Genomic DNA, 16,790 nt, shown 5'->3' with positions numbered 1-16,790 from the left:
TACTGCAGAGTAGAGAAGTGTTCAGTGAATACTGGCACTGTAATGAATGTACATGCAATAATATAAGCAGCACCTCACAGAACTGTGACCTGTGTGCTATGCAGCTATGTGAGTAAACAAGCAGACACAGTCACTTCTGAAGTGTGCAGAGAGCTCCCTCTTCCAGTTCCTTAAGTACCTGCAGCTGCCAGCAGCCTGCTTTCTCCTCCCTCTCTTCTCCCACTCAGTACTGCGTTTGTGTTCACTGCAGACATACATAAAGCATTTAGGTGCTGGACCTCCTGCACAAACCATACTCCATGCCAGAGCTGCTGCTACAGCTAGGAAGAAGAGGTAAAGGTGAGAGAAGAAGGTGACCAGAAGAAGCACCCTTCTTATCTCCCCAGCACAAAGTTTTCCTAGGAAGCTGCATGTATTCTATGATCTACTGCAATTGTACCAGGAATACCTGTCCAATGTGCTAGCATTACTTTTAGGACTTGTTTCTGTGTATGAACTATTATATTCAGTTGTAGGTCATCTGACAAGGGTGATCGCATCATGCCCACCTTTGATGAAGTGTTACAGGAGGCTGGTGAATTTGGCCGCTACCAGAAAAGGGTTTTCCTCCTACTATGTATGACTGGCATAACATTCGCCTTCTCTTTTGTGGCCATTGTGTTCTTGGCACAGAAACCAGATAGCTACTGGTGCAGGAGTTCAGAAGTGGCAGAACTTAGTAGGACCTGTAGATGGAGTTCAGAAGAAGAGAGAAACTACACTGTACCAAGAAACCATCATGACCAGTCTGACCAAGGCCTGTGCAACACCTATAACATCACCTGGAATATCAATACTTCACTATTTAGCTGTGAGAACCCTGTTGGCTCTGCCACAAATCTGAGCTTGGAGGAACTTCCCATTAAACCATGTGAAGATGGATGGGTCTATGAAGAGCACCGCACAACCATCATAAGTCAGGTAATGCAAAGTTTACACTTACTTAGTCTATCATAGTTGGTCACAGTCATCTTCTCAATAACCACACCTAGCAAATAGTTATGATACTAATTTTCTTTCTCTGAGTTTAGTAACAGTTGTGTGATTCATGTTGTTATAGAAACTTCAGACTCCAAATGAGGGTTATATATCACAACATATTATTGGCACTAGCAGAGTATCTGTAGCCAAAAAAGGTACTGTAATCCTTGTCCATCTTGTATCAAGTGATCAAATGATTTCATCATGTGGCCACAATATCCATGGTTTGAACTAGAAAAGTCCAATCTCTTTAGGCTTGGTGGTTTACATGGCAAGAAGAGTGTGTAGTCATGAATTGCAGTAATAAGTGTTAGCACATGTTGCTAGACAGTTCACCTGTATAACTGTCATTAAATTGAAAACATCTGTTTTACTGACTTGGCACAAATGAAGTGCAATGTTGCTTGTGCTGTCTGTTACTATTAAAATTTGCATGTTTCTGTATTAAGAGACAAATGTTGTTTGTACAATAAAAAGATATTTTCCAATATACTTTCTGTATCAATTCCTCACAGTTTTCTAGATCTCTGCTTTCTGTCATTCATTCTGTTACTTGTAATGGATAGCAGTCTGACCATGGTCATGTGATTTACAGTCCATGGTCATGTGATGACACACAGGTGCACAGCTGATTACCAGACAGGTGTCTGATTACTGTGCTGTGACTATAACGAGCTGTGCATCTGTGTCCTCGTCACATGACCATGGACCGTAAATCACATGACCATGGTCAGACTTCTATCCACTACAAGTAACAGAATGAATGACAGCAAGCAGAGATCTAGAAAACTGTGAGGAATTGATACAGAAAGTATATTGGAAAATTGTACAACTTTCTATTATACAAACCATAACACTTGTTTCACAAAGTGGCCAACCAAAAACCAAGCATCATAGGTAGTGTGTGTGTGTGTGTGTGTGTGTGTGTGTGTGTGTGTGTGTGTGTGTGTGTGTGTTTTTTTTTTTTTTTTCCCTCTCCCCCTCCTGAAGAACTACATGCATCCAGTAAATTGAAAACCTAACCTGAAGCTGCTGTTTTAGTGGCCTGGCTTTCCATTATTGGGGTCCCCTGGTGGACCCGAACGACTGAGAGGCCCTCGCAGGTGTGAACCGAGCCTCACTCCTGCTAAAACCAAACCTGGCTTTAGTTCAAACTAATGAAAAATCTGCAACAAGAAACAATGAGCTGTATCTCTAATACCGCATGTATTTCTGTGCAACTCAAGAATGCCATATTTTAATGCAGTCTACCATTTCCCCAAGCATATGTGACTGTTGCCAGTTTGTTACAGTAATAAACCTACTTTTTAGGTGTTATTTTTGGAGAAAAAAAGCAATTTGGGAAGTTGGTGCACTGGGGGTTGGCCTTCAGCTCTTAGAATATTGCATTTCCTGCCCACGTAGGATGGCTCAGGTAATAGCATTGAAGGAATCCTTTTAAAGGGTAAGTTCACACAATGTAACATTAAGCGCAATCTGGCACGTATACATGTACCGGCAGATGATACGCTCAAAATGCTCCCATTCATTTCAATGGGAGTTAGGAGCGTATATGCCGCGTTATTTTGCGCCTATGACTTTTGCGACCGCAAAATAACGTGGCGTATACACTCCTAACTCCCATTGAAATGAATGGGAGCATTTGGAGCACGTCATCTGCCGGCACGCGTATACGTGCCAGATTGCGCTCCACTTTCCTCTGTGTGAACTTACCCAAAGATTGTATTTATGAGGGCTAGCTAACACGGGGCAAGGGGGGGGGGTGGATTTTGTCGCAGATTCCACCTCAAAATCCGCCCCCTCACAATAGAGGTCTTTGTAGATTGCTAGCGTTCTTTTTTGCGCTAGCGGTTTGTTCCCTCTTGCGCAAAAAAAGAAGCGAGCTGCCCTTTCTTCAGGCATCCGCCTCGCGACAGCACCCTCTGTACTAGGCCTATTCATTTGGGCCTAATCCAGAGCGGAAAGCCACGACGGGTTGCCATGCACTGCACTGGCATCCGCAACTGAATATGCACACGCGGAATCCCTGTGTGAACTTGCCCTTAGACTTGTGCCATAAGCTAACTGAAGTGTTTGACCCAGTACAATTCTCTAAGGTGGCGTTCACACTACCATTGATGACCATGGCCATCAGAAGTGTCTGTAGCTATTGTCTGTCATGCTCTGTTCACATCTGCTTTTGTGTTCTGTCCGGGGAGAGTCTGCATGGAGACCCCCCAAACGGAATACAAACGTAATTGCAAGTGCTGTATAAGCACACGGACCCCATAGACTACAATGGGGCCCGTGTGCTTGCTGTGAGATCTCCGCACGAGTCATGCAAACAGAAATGTAGATTGTGAAGTACTTTCCTGTCCACATGTTCCCTGCGGAGATCTCCCGTCAAGCACATGGTCCCCATTATAGTCTATGGGGATCCTTGTGCTTTCACTGCACACCGCTTGCAAATACGTGTAGGTATTCTTTTTGGGGGTCCCCATGTGAATGAGGGGTAAAGATCTTGCTCGGGTTTGTCAGTTGTAGTTAAAGGTGTCCTCAGTTGTATAGCTCGTTGCCTATGCATCTAGTTCCAGTAGTCGGCGCACTACGTTCCTGTTTCTGACCACCTCTTCTGTCTTTGACAGATAACTGCTATGGAAAGTGCACTTGACTACTGAGCCCTCACAAGGGCTAGAGCAGTACTTGGTCAGCGACTATCTCTTTTTGTGAATTCCAAGCACATTGTTGTACATTAGCAGGCATGCTTGGCCTCTAACTTGTCAACAAAACCTCGAAGAGGAGATGTGGGAGAGATGATGGTATGTGGTGACGGAGGTGGGCACCTTTTAACATTCACAATTTGTGGTCTTTGACAGTTTTCTTATACTGAATTTGTGCTGCTACTTCAACAATCTCCTGTTTGGCTGCTTGATGCTGACCTGCCATCACACTCATCCATCCTCAAGCCCTTCTTCCAGGGCTCTCTGGATACAGTCTTCCCAGCCTCTAGGCTGCATTTTGCTCTTAGGCTGTCTGCATGCCAACTACCTGCTGTGAGCTAAAATTTGGGGCAGATATGTCCTCTCATGCTGTTCTAAGGCTAGGTTCACATTTGTGTTGGTGTCTCCATATGAGACCCCAGCACAAATTACATCTAAAATCAGGGTAGAAATAAGTCCTACACAGAGGACTTTTATTTCCGCTGGTTTCAGAATAAACCTGTCACCATTATTATCTATGGTGTCTGCAGGCAACAGTGTATTGTGTTTTTATTTTTAACAAGGGGCAATCTTAAGCTTACATGCATACCCCAGGTTCACAGCCTCATACACAGGTCAGTGATAATGCGAGAGTGTGTGGTCCTAAAAATGAATGGGTCAATGAGCTAGCTACACAGTTCTGTCCATGCTAGTAGAAGAAACACAAATTTAGTTGTCCAGTAGATCAATGGAATATTGGTAGTTGGGTAACTCTGCCCTGGATAAAATGTCATCAATTTGCATTACCATTGCCAACAGCACCAGCTTAAACAAGCCATAGCCTTTCAGATCTTTCATTATCACAGAGGGTCTGTCCAACATACACAATTGCCTGTTTTCACCCATATTGTGTCTGGGTTAGAACTGATCTGCATCACTAATAGGTGGTAAGCAACCTCTTCAGTTTGACAGGCCCAGTCCACCTCGCTCTAGGTCCATGTCGGTAAATCTATGGCAAACTTGCCAGAGGGGGTGCTCAGATCCTTTTCTGTTAGCATGCCCACTGTCGCCTCATTCAGACTCCCTGATCGCTCACTAACTGGGTATGCAGTACAGGATACCCAGTTAGTGAACTAGCTCTTCTTTCAGCTATATGTGCAAAAGCACAAACAGCTGAAAACTGTCAGTGTAGGCCGCTGGACCGTGGCTTACACTGATTGCAGAATGTGACCTCTGCCCTGCGCAGGCATGATGACTTAAGTCATCAGCGCCTTCAGTCAGGAGGAGGAGGACGCTACTTACCTGCTCTTCTTGGGAGTGCAGGCAAGGTGTATATAATACTACATGGGGGGGCCCCCACTCTGGAGCACACAGTACAACCTTGGCGCCCTTTGCTATTTGTCAAACAGACATCTGTTTATGTGTGTTAGTACAGGTCGTAATAACACTGCACAATCCCTATAAAACAGAGCTGTGCGATGTAAATAGTGAATATTAATTGTTCTAAGGTACCAAATGCAAACTTCTACCTTTCAGTACAAAGTTGTTTGTATCATTGAAAGCTCTGTAAAGACCAATTCACATGGCTGTATTTTGCGGGTCCGTAACTGTCCACAATTGTGGATCTGCAGAGTACTGAGGTTAAATTGCCTGGTTGGCACTTTACGATAAATTAGTGGGTTTCAGTTTGGGCACTAGGACTCTAAAAGGTTCAGAATGACTGTTCTAGGTGATCAGGCCCCTCTGAAAAATCGCAGTTAAATTTGCACGCTTTCTAAAGTCCAAAGAATTATTAAAAGATGATGCTATAGTAAAGCTGAGATATAGTAATAAAATTAATACATTTATTTGGGTGGTATGACTTTGAAAAGCAGAGCACTTCACATTTTGAAAACTACAGATTTTTCCGAGTTTCGTATACCGTATAAGCCGACCCGAATATAAGCTGAGGCCCCTAATTTTACCACAAAAAAAGCTGGAAAAATGTAACACCATCATGTCCCTCACATTAACCCCCTTTGTGCCTTACATAAGAGTTACTGATATGTGGGCCATATGGAGGTAATAATTAGTTATCTTCATAATTAAGCTCCTTTATTAGTACCCCCATGTCTCATATTAGTAACCCTTATATGGGGCACACAGCGGTTAATGAGGGACATGATGGGGATAACTGCTCTTAATGTGAGGCACATGGAGTTACTGAAACTAAATTAATAACCCCAAATGCCTGACATTACTAGGAATAGTAACCCCAGCAGGTACCTGTGTGTTTTACTGTTACTTTACTGTAGCTTCCTCTCCTCGATACGACAGACATCTTCTATAAGACACAATGAATCCTGCACATAATGGCCACTCATCTGCAGATGTTACATTCTAGTGGCTAAAGGACCTTTGATGACATCAGTCACGTGACCTACATGACAAGCCAATCACAGAGCAGTAGCACTAAAGGACATCCCTCTTGGTTTAATTTATGAAGGTCCTTGCAGGTCTCTGTACTTCATAAACCCTGACTCAAGTATAAGCTGAGGGGAGCTTTTTCAGCATAAAAACTGCGCTGAAAGTCGGCTTATACTCGAGTATATACGGTAATTAATTTTATACATTATATATATTAGATCAATATAATTTAATAAAAAATATTGATCTAAATTTGCCACTAAAATTAAGTAATGTCATGAAAAAAACAACTTAAAAAATACTTAGGTAAGTTAAAGGATAAACTCCAGGATAAACTGACAACCCCTAAACTCCCTCCCACCTAACTTCGAATTTACTTCAATTAATAAAAAATGTATAATTGCCCATATCCCTGGAGCAGTCATGTGACCACTCCAGTGACTTTCTGATAATTCGGCGACGTTGCATTTCACCCCTTCTGAAACAAAACGTCACCATCACTCCCCCCCCCCCCCCCGACACAGAGGATGCAGCTCTAAAAAAAAAATCTTTATTAAAAAATATATATACAAAAATTTATATAATTCTCCTGCCCAGAAAAAACATTTAAGTTATTGCCATATAAAGTGACACCTTTCTGTTTTGAAAAATGAGGCTGTGTCCTCTATGTATTTAGGTTGTTCTGAATATGTGAAAATATTTGTTGAGGAGTACCTGACTTTTCAGGTGCAGGGTCTTGCTGGGCTGTTTGTTCTATGAGTGACTGTGCAAGTAGTTTGTGGGGTGTGGCGCTTTTTTTTTTTTTTTTTATCCCGAAGCTGACCAGAACGGAAACTTGAACACTAGTGTAAGCCTTCATAAGTGATGTCCTATCAGTTTTTCTGTTATGAATGAGTGGCTGAAGTGGATTTTTTTTTCAGGCTGTTGGCATGTACTATAAGGAGCAATCTGCCCCCTGCCCATATCCACTATAGGTAGTTGGGTTTGTTTACATGAAATTCTACCAGGAGTAGCTGTACAATAGCAAACAAATAGCTGGAAAAAAACCAAAAAAAAAACCCAAGTGACCGTCCTGTTGGAGATCCAGGAGTACTGAAGTGCAAACATAGGGCAGATGCATACATGTATTCACTCCATTCTAGCATCTACCATTCAGGCATGGCACAGGAAAAGGGGCAATCTAAGAGCACAGTCATGAAAGTTGCTTGCTATCTGTGACTAATATCCCACCTGTAATCACACATGCAGCCAGAAGTAGCGATAAGTCTCTAAAGACTTTTCTTACATTGTAAGTTATGAGATCTGCAGAATAATCAATCCTGTACACAGAGTGGTTTGCAGAGGTCTGTGAGGAGAATTCCTCCCACCTTCGATCACTGTGAGAAGACCAGCACCTCTTCCACTCACTCTGATCTGTCCTTGCACTGAGACAAAACTAACCTAGTAACACGTGACACCTAGTGGCAGGAACTTAGTGTGTTTTTTTTTTTTTTCCTTAGCCAAAACGCAGGTTTACATTCTGTTAGCACTGCTATAGGGAACAAATGCTGTTAACTGAACACAGGAGAGAGTCCAGATGGAATATCCCATAATAATGTTCAGAAAATGGGTGGAGGTGTGGAAAATCTGAAGTCACAAAATAAAAACGGAGTAGAATAAAGTGAGTTTTCATTATCTGGTTTTATTAAACAAACATGATAACCTTCTTTAAAGCCTTGCTTTAGCTGTCCTGGTTGTACATCCTGATGTGCCTGCACCAGGACGTACAACTTCGTCCTAGTGAGCATTAAAAAACATGGTGGCCGGGTCTGCACTGTTTCATACAGCAAGGACCGAGGCAGCATTGCCCATAATCAGAGATGACTCTGGTCATGGGCGTTTAACCACTCAGATGCTGTGGTCACTTTAACTCTCAATTTGCTTCTTGGTAACTGCATACCTCCAACTTTCAAGGACAGAAAGAGGGACAAAATGTGTGGCACAAATTTAGCTCCATCCACTACATTGACCCTCGCCCATTCTCGTACATTTTGACACATGCCTCCACACAGTATAATGCTCCTACAGTCACCCCAACATTATGTACCCCCACATTATAATGTTCCCTTCCAATTGCCCTACAGTATTTAGTCCATCTCCTGGTGTTGCAGTTTAAACTGGTGGAAACTAGAGGTGGACATTAAACTGGGGCAGCTAAAGGGGGACATTAAACTGGGGGCAACTAGAAGCAGACATGGCTCCCTCCAGCTACCTCCCATGGTTTAACGACCTATTCTGGTTGCCCCAAGTTTAATGTCACCCATCTGACCCCCCCCCCCCCCCAGTTTAATGTCCCTCCTCCATCTGTTTCCATTTGAATCCCATGCTACTCTGCGGTAAAAACCGCAGTATGTTTTGATAGTTTGGGCATGATGCCTAATGTGCTTAGGTTTACATATATATATATATATATATATATATATATATATATATATATATTTATGTGATCTAAGGAAAGAGGGGGCAAACTAAGTCTTAAAAGAATAATTTTAGCGCCCCTAGGGGGCTGGAACATATGATTTTTAAATCACCTGTGCCATAAACTGCAATACTACTGTGGTACTGTCCGGTTACCCATAGCTCCCAACCGTCCTGAATTCAGCAGGACAGACCCAATTTTACACTGCTGCCCCACCAACCCGGATAGCTTATGCATTGTCCCGCTATGCCCCTGACGTGTTTTGCTGTTAAATTTTGTTATGGTAATGGTAGAACCTAGTGGGCTAAAGGAGTTTTGGTGATGACTATGTAATCAGCCTTGTGTGGGCAGGGCTATTCTGGATGCTACAGTACATTGCAGTGTTAGACAAAGGAAGCTGCTGTGAGGAGACTGATGGAAGGCAAGGAGGAGAGAAGAAACAGCGTGTGTGAGCAAGAAGGGGGAACTGGGGCCAGATGTAGGGGGGGGGGGGGGGAATTAAATTGGTGGTAGATGAAGGGGACATTAAGGCTAAGGCCCCACAGGACGTTCCGCAGCTCTAAACGCTGCAGGACAAACCGCAGTGGGAAGACATCGTGGTTCTTTCTGCAGCGCTTTGAACAGAAAGCTCAGAGTTTTCCTTTGTGGACTTTCTGTTACCATTATATATACAGGAAAGCAGCTGGCATTTGCGTAGATATAATTGACATGCTGCGATTTCCAAAACTGCGCCGGTTTTGGAAATCGCAGTGTGTCCAGGCTGCGGTTTACTGTAAAGTGGGCATGGGATTTGCATGAATCCCATCCACTTTGCAAGTACTGTAAAATGCTGGCCTAGCCTAACAGTATTTTGTTTAAAATTTTTTACCTTGTAACTCCACAATACAGTGCAAGATCTATGAAGGGGTTTGTGGTCAGTGGAGTTCCAGCTGCTTTGCGGAAAGTCTTTCTGAAAACTTTTATATACCTTTTTTTTTTTTGGTCAATTTTTCAATTAAAAAAAAAAAGTTTCCCTGCTCTTCTGCTAAAATGACTTTCTCCCTAGAATTTCCTGCTACATCTGAATGCAGGTCAAATGAGTCAGATTAAAAATGTCTACAGAAGCTTGAGAGAGGAGGGGGATTAAGCTGAAAGTCACTAGAAAACAGAATTGGTGTGATGCTAGAGCTAAACAGGAACAAAATGTTTTATTCACATCAGTACTTTACTATATACATCCTTATGATTGAGAGACTGATGACTCCATAGTTATTTTATAAAATGTCTGACAGTGAGGCACAAGCACAAAGGAAAGCAAATGGAGGGCTGAACTGCTCTTCATATGTCACCAGAGGCGTAACTACCGGAGAAGCGGCTGCCACAGGGCCTGGGACAATAGGGGCCTGGTGACTACCGCTGCATTTTTTTTTTAAATTTATTTATTTTTTTTTACCTATTTACTTACCGATCCTGGCAGGGGTCGGGATTGGTAAGTGACGCCATGGGCCCTGGGACAGGTAAACGAACATCAAAAAAACAGTTACTTACCTCTCCGCACTCTGGACAGGCTTCGGGCCTAGTTGTGTGACGTCTCTGAGTATCACTGTAATACTGTATATGATGCAGTATTACCTCAAGATTTATACAGTCAGTCCCCTCATGTATTTTCCTCACCACTGCACGTATGGCTGATATTTCATAATACTGCAGTATTACCTCACGATTTATACAGTCACAAAGTCCCCTCATGTATTTACTTCACACACTGCGGACATGGTTTATATATCCTAGAACCTCTGTATAAAGCAGATTGTTCATGAGCCCTGTGGACTGAGGGCCTCTGTAATGGAGCTGGGAGGTGACATAAAATGGCGCCCCTGAGCCTGTGCTTACGGCTCGGGGTAATTTGGTGTGGTGGAACAGATTGGCGGCAAGACTTCTTTAGCTCCAAGGACTCCACCCCCCCCCCCCTCTCAAGAGAAGGGGCTTGTATCTGGAAAAGTTAACTGCTTGTCTTACTATTTCCCCATCCTATATATGGCACCTAATGATCTATATGTGACTTCCATATCAGGGCTGTATATTAAATCCTGTGAGGATATATGGCAGCCTTCAGACACTTTATACATGCTGTCCTGCTGATGCCTATAAAATGTCCGCTCTTACCTCACGTAGCTATTTCATCTTCCATCTATTACTTTAAATGGTGGTGGTAGAATATGGTGTAGATTGCGTGGAGCCTTATCTAGATGTCTGGTTTTTTTTTTCCACAGTTTCCAGTAGAATATATATCTATATCATATTTATAGTTCTGAAAAGTGTTCATGGAGCGCTCAGTACATGGTGGGGATGTAGGTGGCTCAGGTGCACCTTGCTCTATAGGATGCACAGATTTGTATAATGTTATCTCCATGTGTATACACCGAAATAGGTCAGCATACAACATGGCGGTCAGTATGGGTCTCCACCACATGTAGGTACATGTACCATACAAATGGTGCACTGGATTATTGCGTTTCTTGCTCTTCATGTGCAACCGGTGACTGAGGGGCATTTACAGTCTGCATCTGCATGAGTATATGGATTACTATTATGTTACTATGGCATCATATAATGCAACAGCCTCCATCCCAAACTATGGCATAAACTATGTGACGGGTTACTTCTCTGGTGTCCTATAAAAGTATAATTTTGTACCCACTGACAACTGCTCAAGTCAGTCCTTATTACCTACATGGCTCTAGAGTATTCTGGATCTTGTATAACTTAATATTATTGCCTATACAGTATTCATGGTGAGCCTTCTAAGTTATTTCTGTTAGAGCACTTTTAATTTTATGGTGCAGTGTTTATAATCGGGGACTTGCTTACATAGTGCCAACATAAGTACAATACATACATTGCTAACTAGCTGAGTTATCTAGTACAAGTGGAAGGGAGGACCTTGTCTGCTTGGGCCTCCAATCTTAAGGCCAGTTGTGGTGTTTTTTTTGTTTTGTTTTTTTTGTTTGTTTTACACACAGATTCCAAGTTTGAGAGGTGTTTACATGGAACAGTTTTCCCCATGTTTCTTGTATGGCTCATTTATATATTTAGACAGGACCTATCACTGATCTGGGTACAGGCAGTTCTATATACTGCTGCTTTCCTGATCTGTGCCCCGGGTAAAGAGCTATCGGACAGTGAGTCAGGTACGTCCTTCTCCACAGCAGCGCAGTGCTGTGTGAGCAGGGAGGAACACTCCCCCCCCCCCCCCCTCCTGATAATACTAGTCTATGGACGAGCACTGTGAGCAGAGGGAGGGGGTGCACCTCCCTGCTCACACTGTACAGCGCGAAAGGCGCTGCTGTGGAGAAGGACGTACGTGACTGTCAGGAACGCCCTTCTGACTGTAAAGAGCTACAGTACCGGGGCCGATAGCTCTTTACCTGGGGCATAGATCGGGGAAGCCAACAGTGCGCTGAATAGAGCAGTATATAGAACTGCCTGTGCCCAATTCGGTGAAAGGTCCTCTTTAAATAGCTTTATTCTATGTCCTCTTATACGCCTGTTCTCCTGATCAAATAGACTTGACAATTCTTAAGCCTTCCTTTTTTTTTGAATTGGTTCCCAGAACTAGACTGCATCATTTTTGTATACCTTGGTTGGGGCTTCTGTATGGCTCCTGTGAAATTTTCTTTGAGCTGACACTACTTGTACTTTAAACAACAATTTGTACTGTCATAAACTTACATATGAAAACTCCCTTGTGTTTATATTTAACATACAAACTTCTTTCTTGTTGCTTTGACTGTTTATTGTGAACATTCCTTCTCGTAGATGAGCCATATGAGCTGTTGTCAGAATAAAGCCATCTCTGACATTTTATGGGTAATCGAGCAGTGTCAGAGTCGGTTAAGTGGCTTTCATGTTTTTAACCTTTTTGCTGACCTTGAAGGAAATCATCATGTATCTTAATTAACCAGTCATACAGCACAAAGGATTTTAATTAGTGACTGGTTACAGTCATTATTATCTCCACCGTGCTTCAATAAGACCTCTACTTATTTTGTCCTCCTCTTGTCTTGTACCCATGGAAACCTACAGCAATGTAGAACTTTTTATTTCATGTTTAACTCCCCGGCAGAGTCTAGAGAGAACAGATTCTCATTGTGGTAAGAGGTTATTCAGTACTGTGGACTTGTCTGTTTCACTGCAATCCTTGTCCATAATGGAAGATGTATTTTAAGATTGTACTTCATTACAAGGCATTGCAGTAATTTGGAGCATACATTATGGAAATCTACATATTCATAGGCAGAAAAAGTAAATCTGGTCCCCATGTACAGTTCTAATTCTTAAATTAAATACTCGAATTGTTAATACCCAATACTCCAAGTAGTTTTTCCCTCTATAAGGCTAAGGCCCCACGGAACGATGTGCAGTTTTCCTCCGGACTTTCTATTACAACTAATATCTACGGAAATACAGGTGACTTTCCCGTAGATACATTGACATGCTGCGATTTCTTAAACCATGCTGGGTTTGAAAATCACAACGTGTCCGTGCTGCGGTTTGAAATGTAAAGTGGGCATGGGATTTGCATGAATCCCATGCACTTTGCAGATACTGTAAAACGCTGTTTGTTTGTTTGTTTTTGTGGTGTTTCCCCCCTGGTTCGTGGAGCCCCAGCTTAAGAGATGAGGAGCATTCTGACTCCTGCTGGTTTGCATAATTCTAAGTAATGGGAGATATTTAGCTCTAGAGCTTACTTTAAATATGGTGGCAATCTGAGACTCTCAAGGTGATGTAGCACTACAACTCCTGTTGTGTCATGACTGTGGGTGTACAGTATGTAGGCTAAAGATTTCTGACCATTTCTTTAAATTGTCTCTGACTTGATGAAAATGGGACTTCCGAGCAAAACTTGCATGGCTTCTGGTTACAAGAAACTAATAAACCACTGCTTCGGTTGTGGACTGTCCGTGTTTATCTGTGTTAAGCATACCCATCTGTTCCAGGGTACTAGTGACACTGTTCAAAGTAAAGGGTCCTGTATTGCAATATATATATTTTTTTTTAACTGACAAGCGGCTAGAATGTTGGTGTGGAGTGAGCCAGGATGCCTTTAGTGTTGCGTATGCTTAGTCATAGGCAGTAATATGAGCCAGGAGTGAACAGTTAGCTGATGCTGGTTTGATGTTTTGCCTTCCACCTGTTCTAGTATGGGAGACTTGATCTTCAATGCTGCAGTGGATGCAGAGACTAAATAAGAAAAGCTGATGGGTTGTTTTATGTGTAAAGTGAAACTGACACCAAACGCAAGGCATTTCAAAATATCTAAAACCTGTGAAAACTATTTCTTTAAAGTCTTTCTGAGACCATGAAACTAGCATGTTTGTATAACGCGCGTTTTTTTTGCACGGGCAAAAGGACGCGCATTATACTAAAAAGCCATTGAACTCAATGGCTAACTACATTTTACATGTGTATTTTTACACGTGTAAAATGTACAGAATACACGGAGCGTAAACTCTGTGTGAAGGGGCCCTAATGCAACAACACACACACACACACACACACACACACACACACACACACTCGCCCCTTTAAGGCCGGGTATTCACTTGGCGTAACTAGCAGTTTGACCATGGCAGACCATGACATCAGAAGAATACCCACAGTGAAAAAGCTGCGATTTCCAAAAAAAGCTGTGTTTTTGGAAATTGCAGCATGTCAATTATACGTAAGAAACCACCAGGGATTTCCCTATAGGTATAATTGAAGCAGAAAATCAGCAGAAGGAAACTTTAGGGACTTTTCACAGTGCTGCTAGAGTATCACATTGTGGAAACTTTTTCTTTTTCTTTTAAGGACTAGGTGTGTTTGATTGTTATACCATTTTGGGGACTGTCTTTATTTGGGGAGAGAAATCGGATCATTAATGGAATACATTACAGTGCTAATGTAATGCAAAATATCAGCATTTGCATGACAGACTGAATAAAGCAGCCTGCTGTACAATTATGTGGGAGGCAAACCTGGGGGCCTTCATAGCAACTTGACGCTGTCCAGGCAGAATGGCGCCTCGGTCAGGCATTAGCATCGGGTCTTTGTTGTATAATACAGCAGAGACCTGGTGCCTATGGTGGCAGCTCAGCTCTTGAGCCACCACCATATTTAAATACTTGACGTCAGAAGAGTTAAATAAATTCCACCTAATTAATCAAGGACTTGACACTATTTAATGAAGTGGTAAGTTAATTTTACTCATTTGATGAGTTCCATTTAACTGTAACCAAATATAAAAAATATTCATTGTTGTAGGGACGTTAATGTATTTAGTGAATTGAATTTCCAAATGGTGGTATTTACAACACCACACCTGACAGCCTCCTAAATCTTCTCTTGTAAGCTGTACACCGTGCAGTCCAGCCAAATGTGAATTTACTACTTATTGCTGAGCTGCAAATCTACATATGTTAGGCTAAGGCCCCACGGGCCGTAATCGCAGCGCTAAAGCGCTGCGGAAAGAACCGCTGTGTGATCACATCGCGGTTCTTTCCGCAGCGCTTTTAAGAGAAAGTTCAGAGTTTTCCTCTGTGGACTTTCTCTTAACATTATATCTACAGGAAAGCCGCCGGTGTTTCCGTAGATGTAATTGACATGCTGCGATTTGCAAATCCGCAACGGCTTTTCAAATTGTAGTGTGTCCACGCTGCGATTTCTTCTGCTTTTAAAATAATACCCTAAAAACAAATATACAAATGATTACTTACCCGTGAGCGGTCGTGCACTGTTCGACGTCATCTACTGTCACGCTTTCTTCTTCCAGCGACATCCTCCTGTCCTGGCTCTTCCCCGCCTTCATCTTCGGGACCATTTTTGTAGTAGTTCTAAGTTCCCCTTAGACCTACACGAGCGTACTGCGCATGCGCAGTACACTTGCGAACCTCTTCATTCCGGAAGAACAGACGATCAAGGCGTGTAATAGCCAGGGCAGGAGGGTGTTGCTGAAAGAAGAGGAAGGCGTGACAGCAAAGTGACGTCGGACAGTGCACGACCGCCCACCATTCTCGGTAAGTATCATTTGCATATTCTTTTTTAGGGTATTATTTTAAAACTGGGGGGGGGTTGAAATAGATTAGCAGTGCCTAAATAGCCTTAAAAGGATATTTCCATCTCAAGGATCCTATTAATACTACTAGCTTTATGTAAATTCACACGTTTTCCTAAATGCTCTAGCAATACTACTTCATTTGCCTGTTTATATTAGAAGTTATTCCTTCCATTGTTTATTCAGTATTACCTTGTGGGCAGCTTGAGGTCTCCTGCTGTTATGTACAGCTCTATGGTCAGGTTAATCAGTTCATCTATACTAGAGTTTGCTGATAAAGGCTGTTTCGGGGATCTCTATGTAAACACAAAGATAATGAGTTTACAAGTCTAAGTTTTCAATGCAAACCTATGTAATATACACTGCACAAAAAAATAAAGGGAACACTCAAATAACATTCTAGATCTGAATGAAATTTTCTCATTGAAGTCTTTTGTTCTGTACAAAGTTGAATGTGATGGCAACAAAACCACACAAAAATAGTCAGTGGAAATCAAATTTATTAACCAATGGAGGCCTGGATTTGGAGTAACCCCCAAAATTAAAGTGGAAAAACACACTACAGGCTGATCCAACTTTGATGTAATATCCTTTAAAAAAAATGACAAAATGAGCTTCAGGTGTGTGTGTGCGCGCTCCATGTGCCTGTATGACCTTCCTACAATGCCTGGGCATGCTCCTGATGAGGTGGCGGGTGGTCTCTTGAGGGTTCTCCTCCCAGTACTGGACTAAAGCATCTGCCAACTCCTGGACAGTTGGTTAGGAAGGGCTAATAGTGTGTGGGCTAGCTAGGGAAACTGGGAAGGAATGAGAAAGGAAGAGGAGGAGGTTATGTGATTCAGCTCTAAGTGGCCCAAGGCAAAATGGTGGTTGTAGGAAAACAGAACTGGAAGATGCCCATGTAAACAAGTGCAGGAATTGCCAGAAATCACTTAGAGGACCTTTCACCACTTTTGGGCACATGCAGTGTTATATACTGCTGGAAAGCTGACAGTGTGCTGAATTCAGCGCACTGTCGGCTTTCCCGATCTGTGCCTGGTGTAAAGAGCTTACGGTGCCGGTACCGTAGTGCTCTATGGTCAGAAGGGCGTTTCTGACCATTAGCCAGGAACATCCTTCTGCCTCGCGGCGCCAATCACGCTGTGCTATGGAG

General features: G+C 42.6%; 1 protein-coding gene across 2 annotated transcripts in view; it reads left to right on the top strand.

Annotated features, from left to right (window-relative positions):
• Window positions 1-238: 238 nt before the first annotated feature.
• SLC22A3 (solute carrier family 22 member 3) overlaps window positions 239-16,790 on the top strand; it is an 80,095-nt gene continuing 63,543 nt past the window's right edge. For both annotated transcript variants that reach the window (XM_075267851.1, XM_075267850.1), the window contains exon 1: window positions 239-960. In XM_075267851.1, coding sequence (XP_075123952.1) covers window positions 541-960 — 420 coding nt within the window. In that variant the 5' untranslated portion in view covers window positions 239-540. The remainder of the gene's footprint in view (window positions 961-16,790) is intronic.

This window comes from Leptodactylus fuscus, chromosome 3 (assembly GCF_031893055.1).
Source record: "Leptodactylus fuscus isolate aLepFus1 chromosome 3, aLepFus1.hap2, whole genome shotgun sequence".
NCBI classification, from domain to species: Eukaryota; Metazoa; Chordata; class Amphibia; order Anura; family Leptodactylidae; genus Leptodactylus; species Leptodactylus fuscus.
This window is presented reverse-complemented; position numbering and strand designations above follow the sequence as displayed.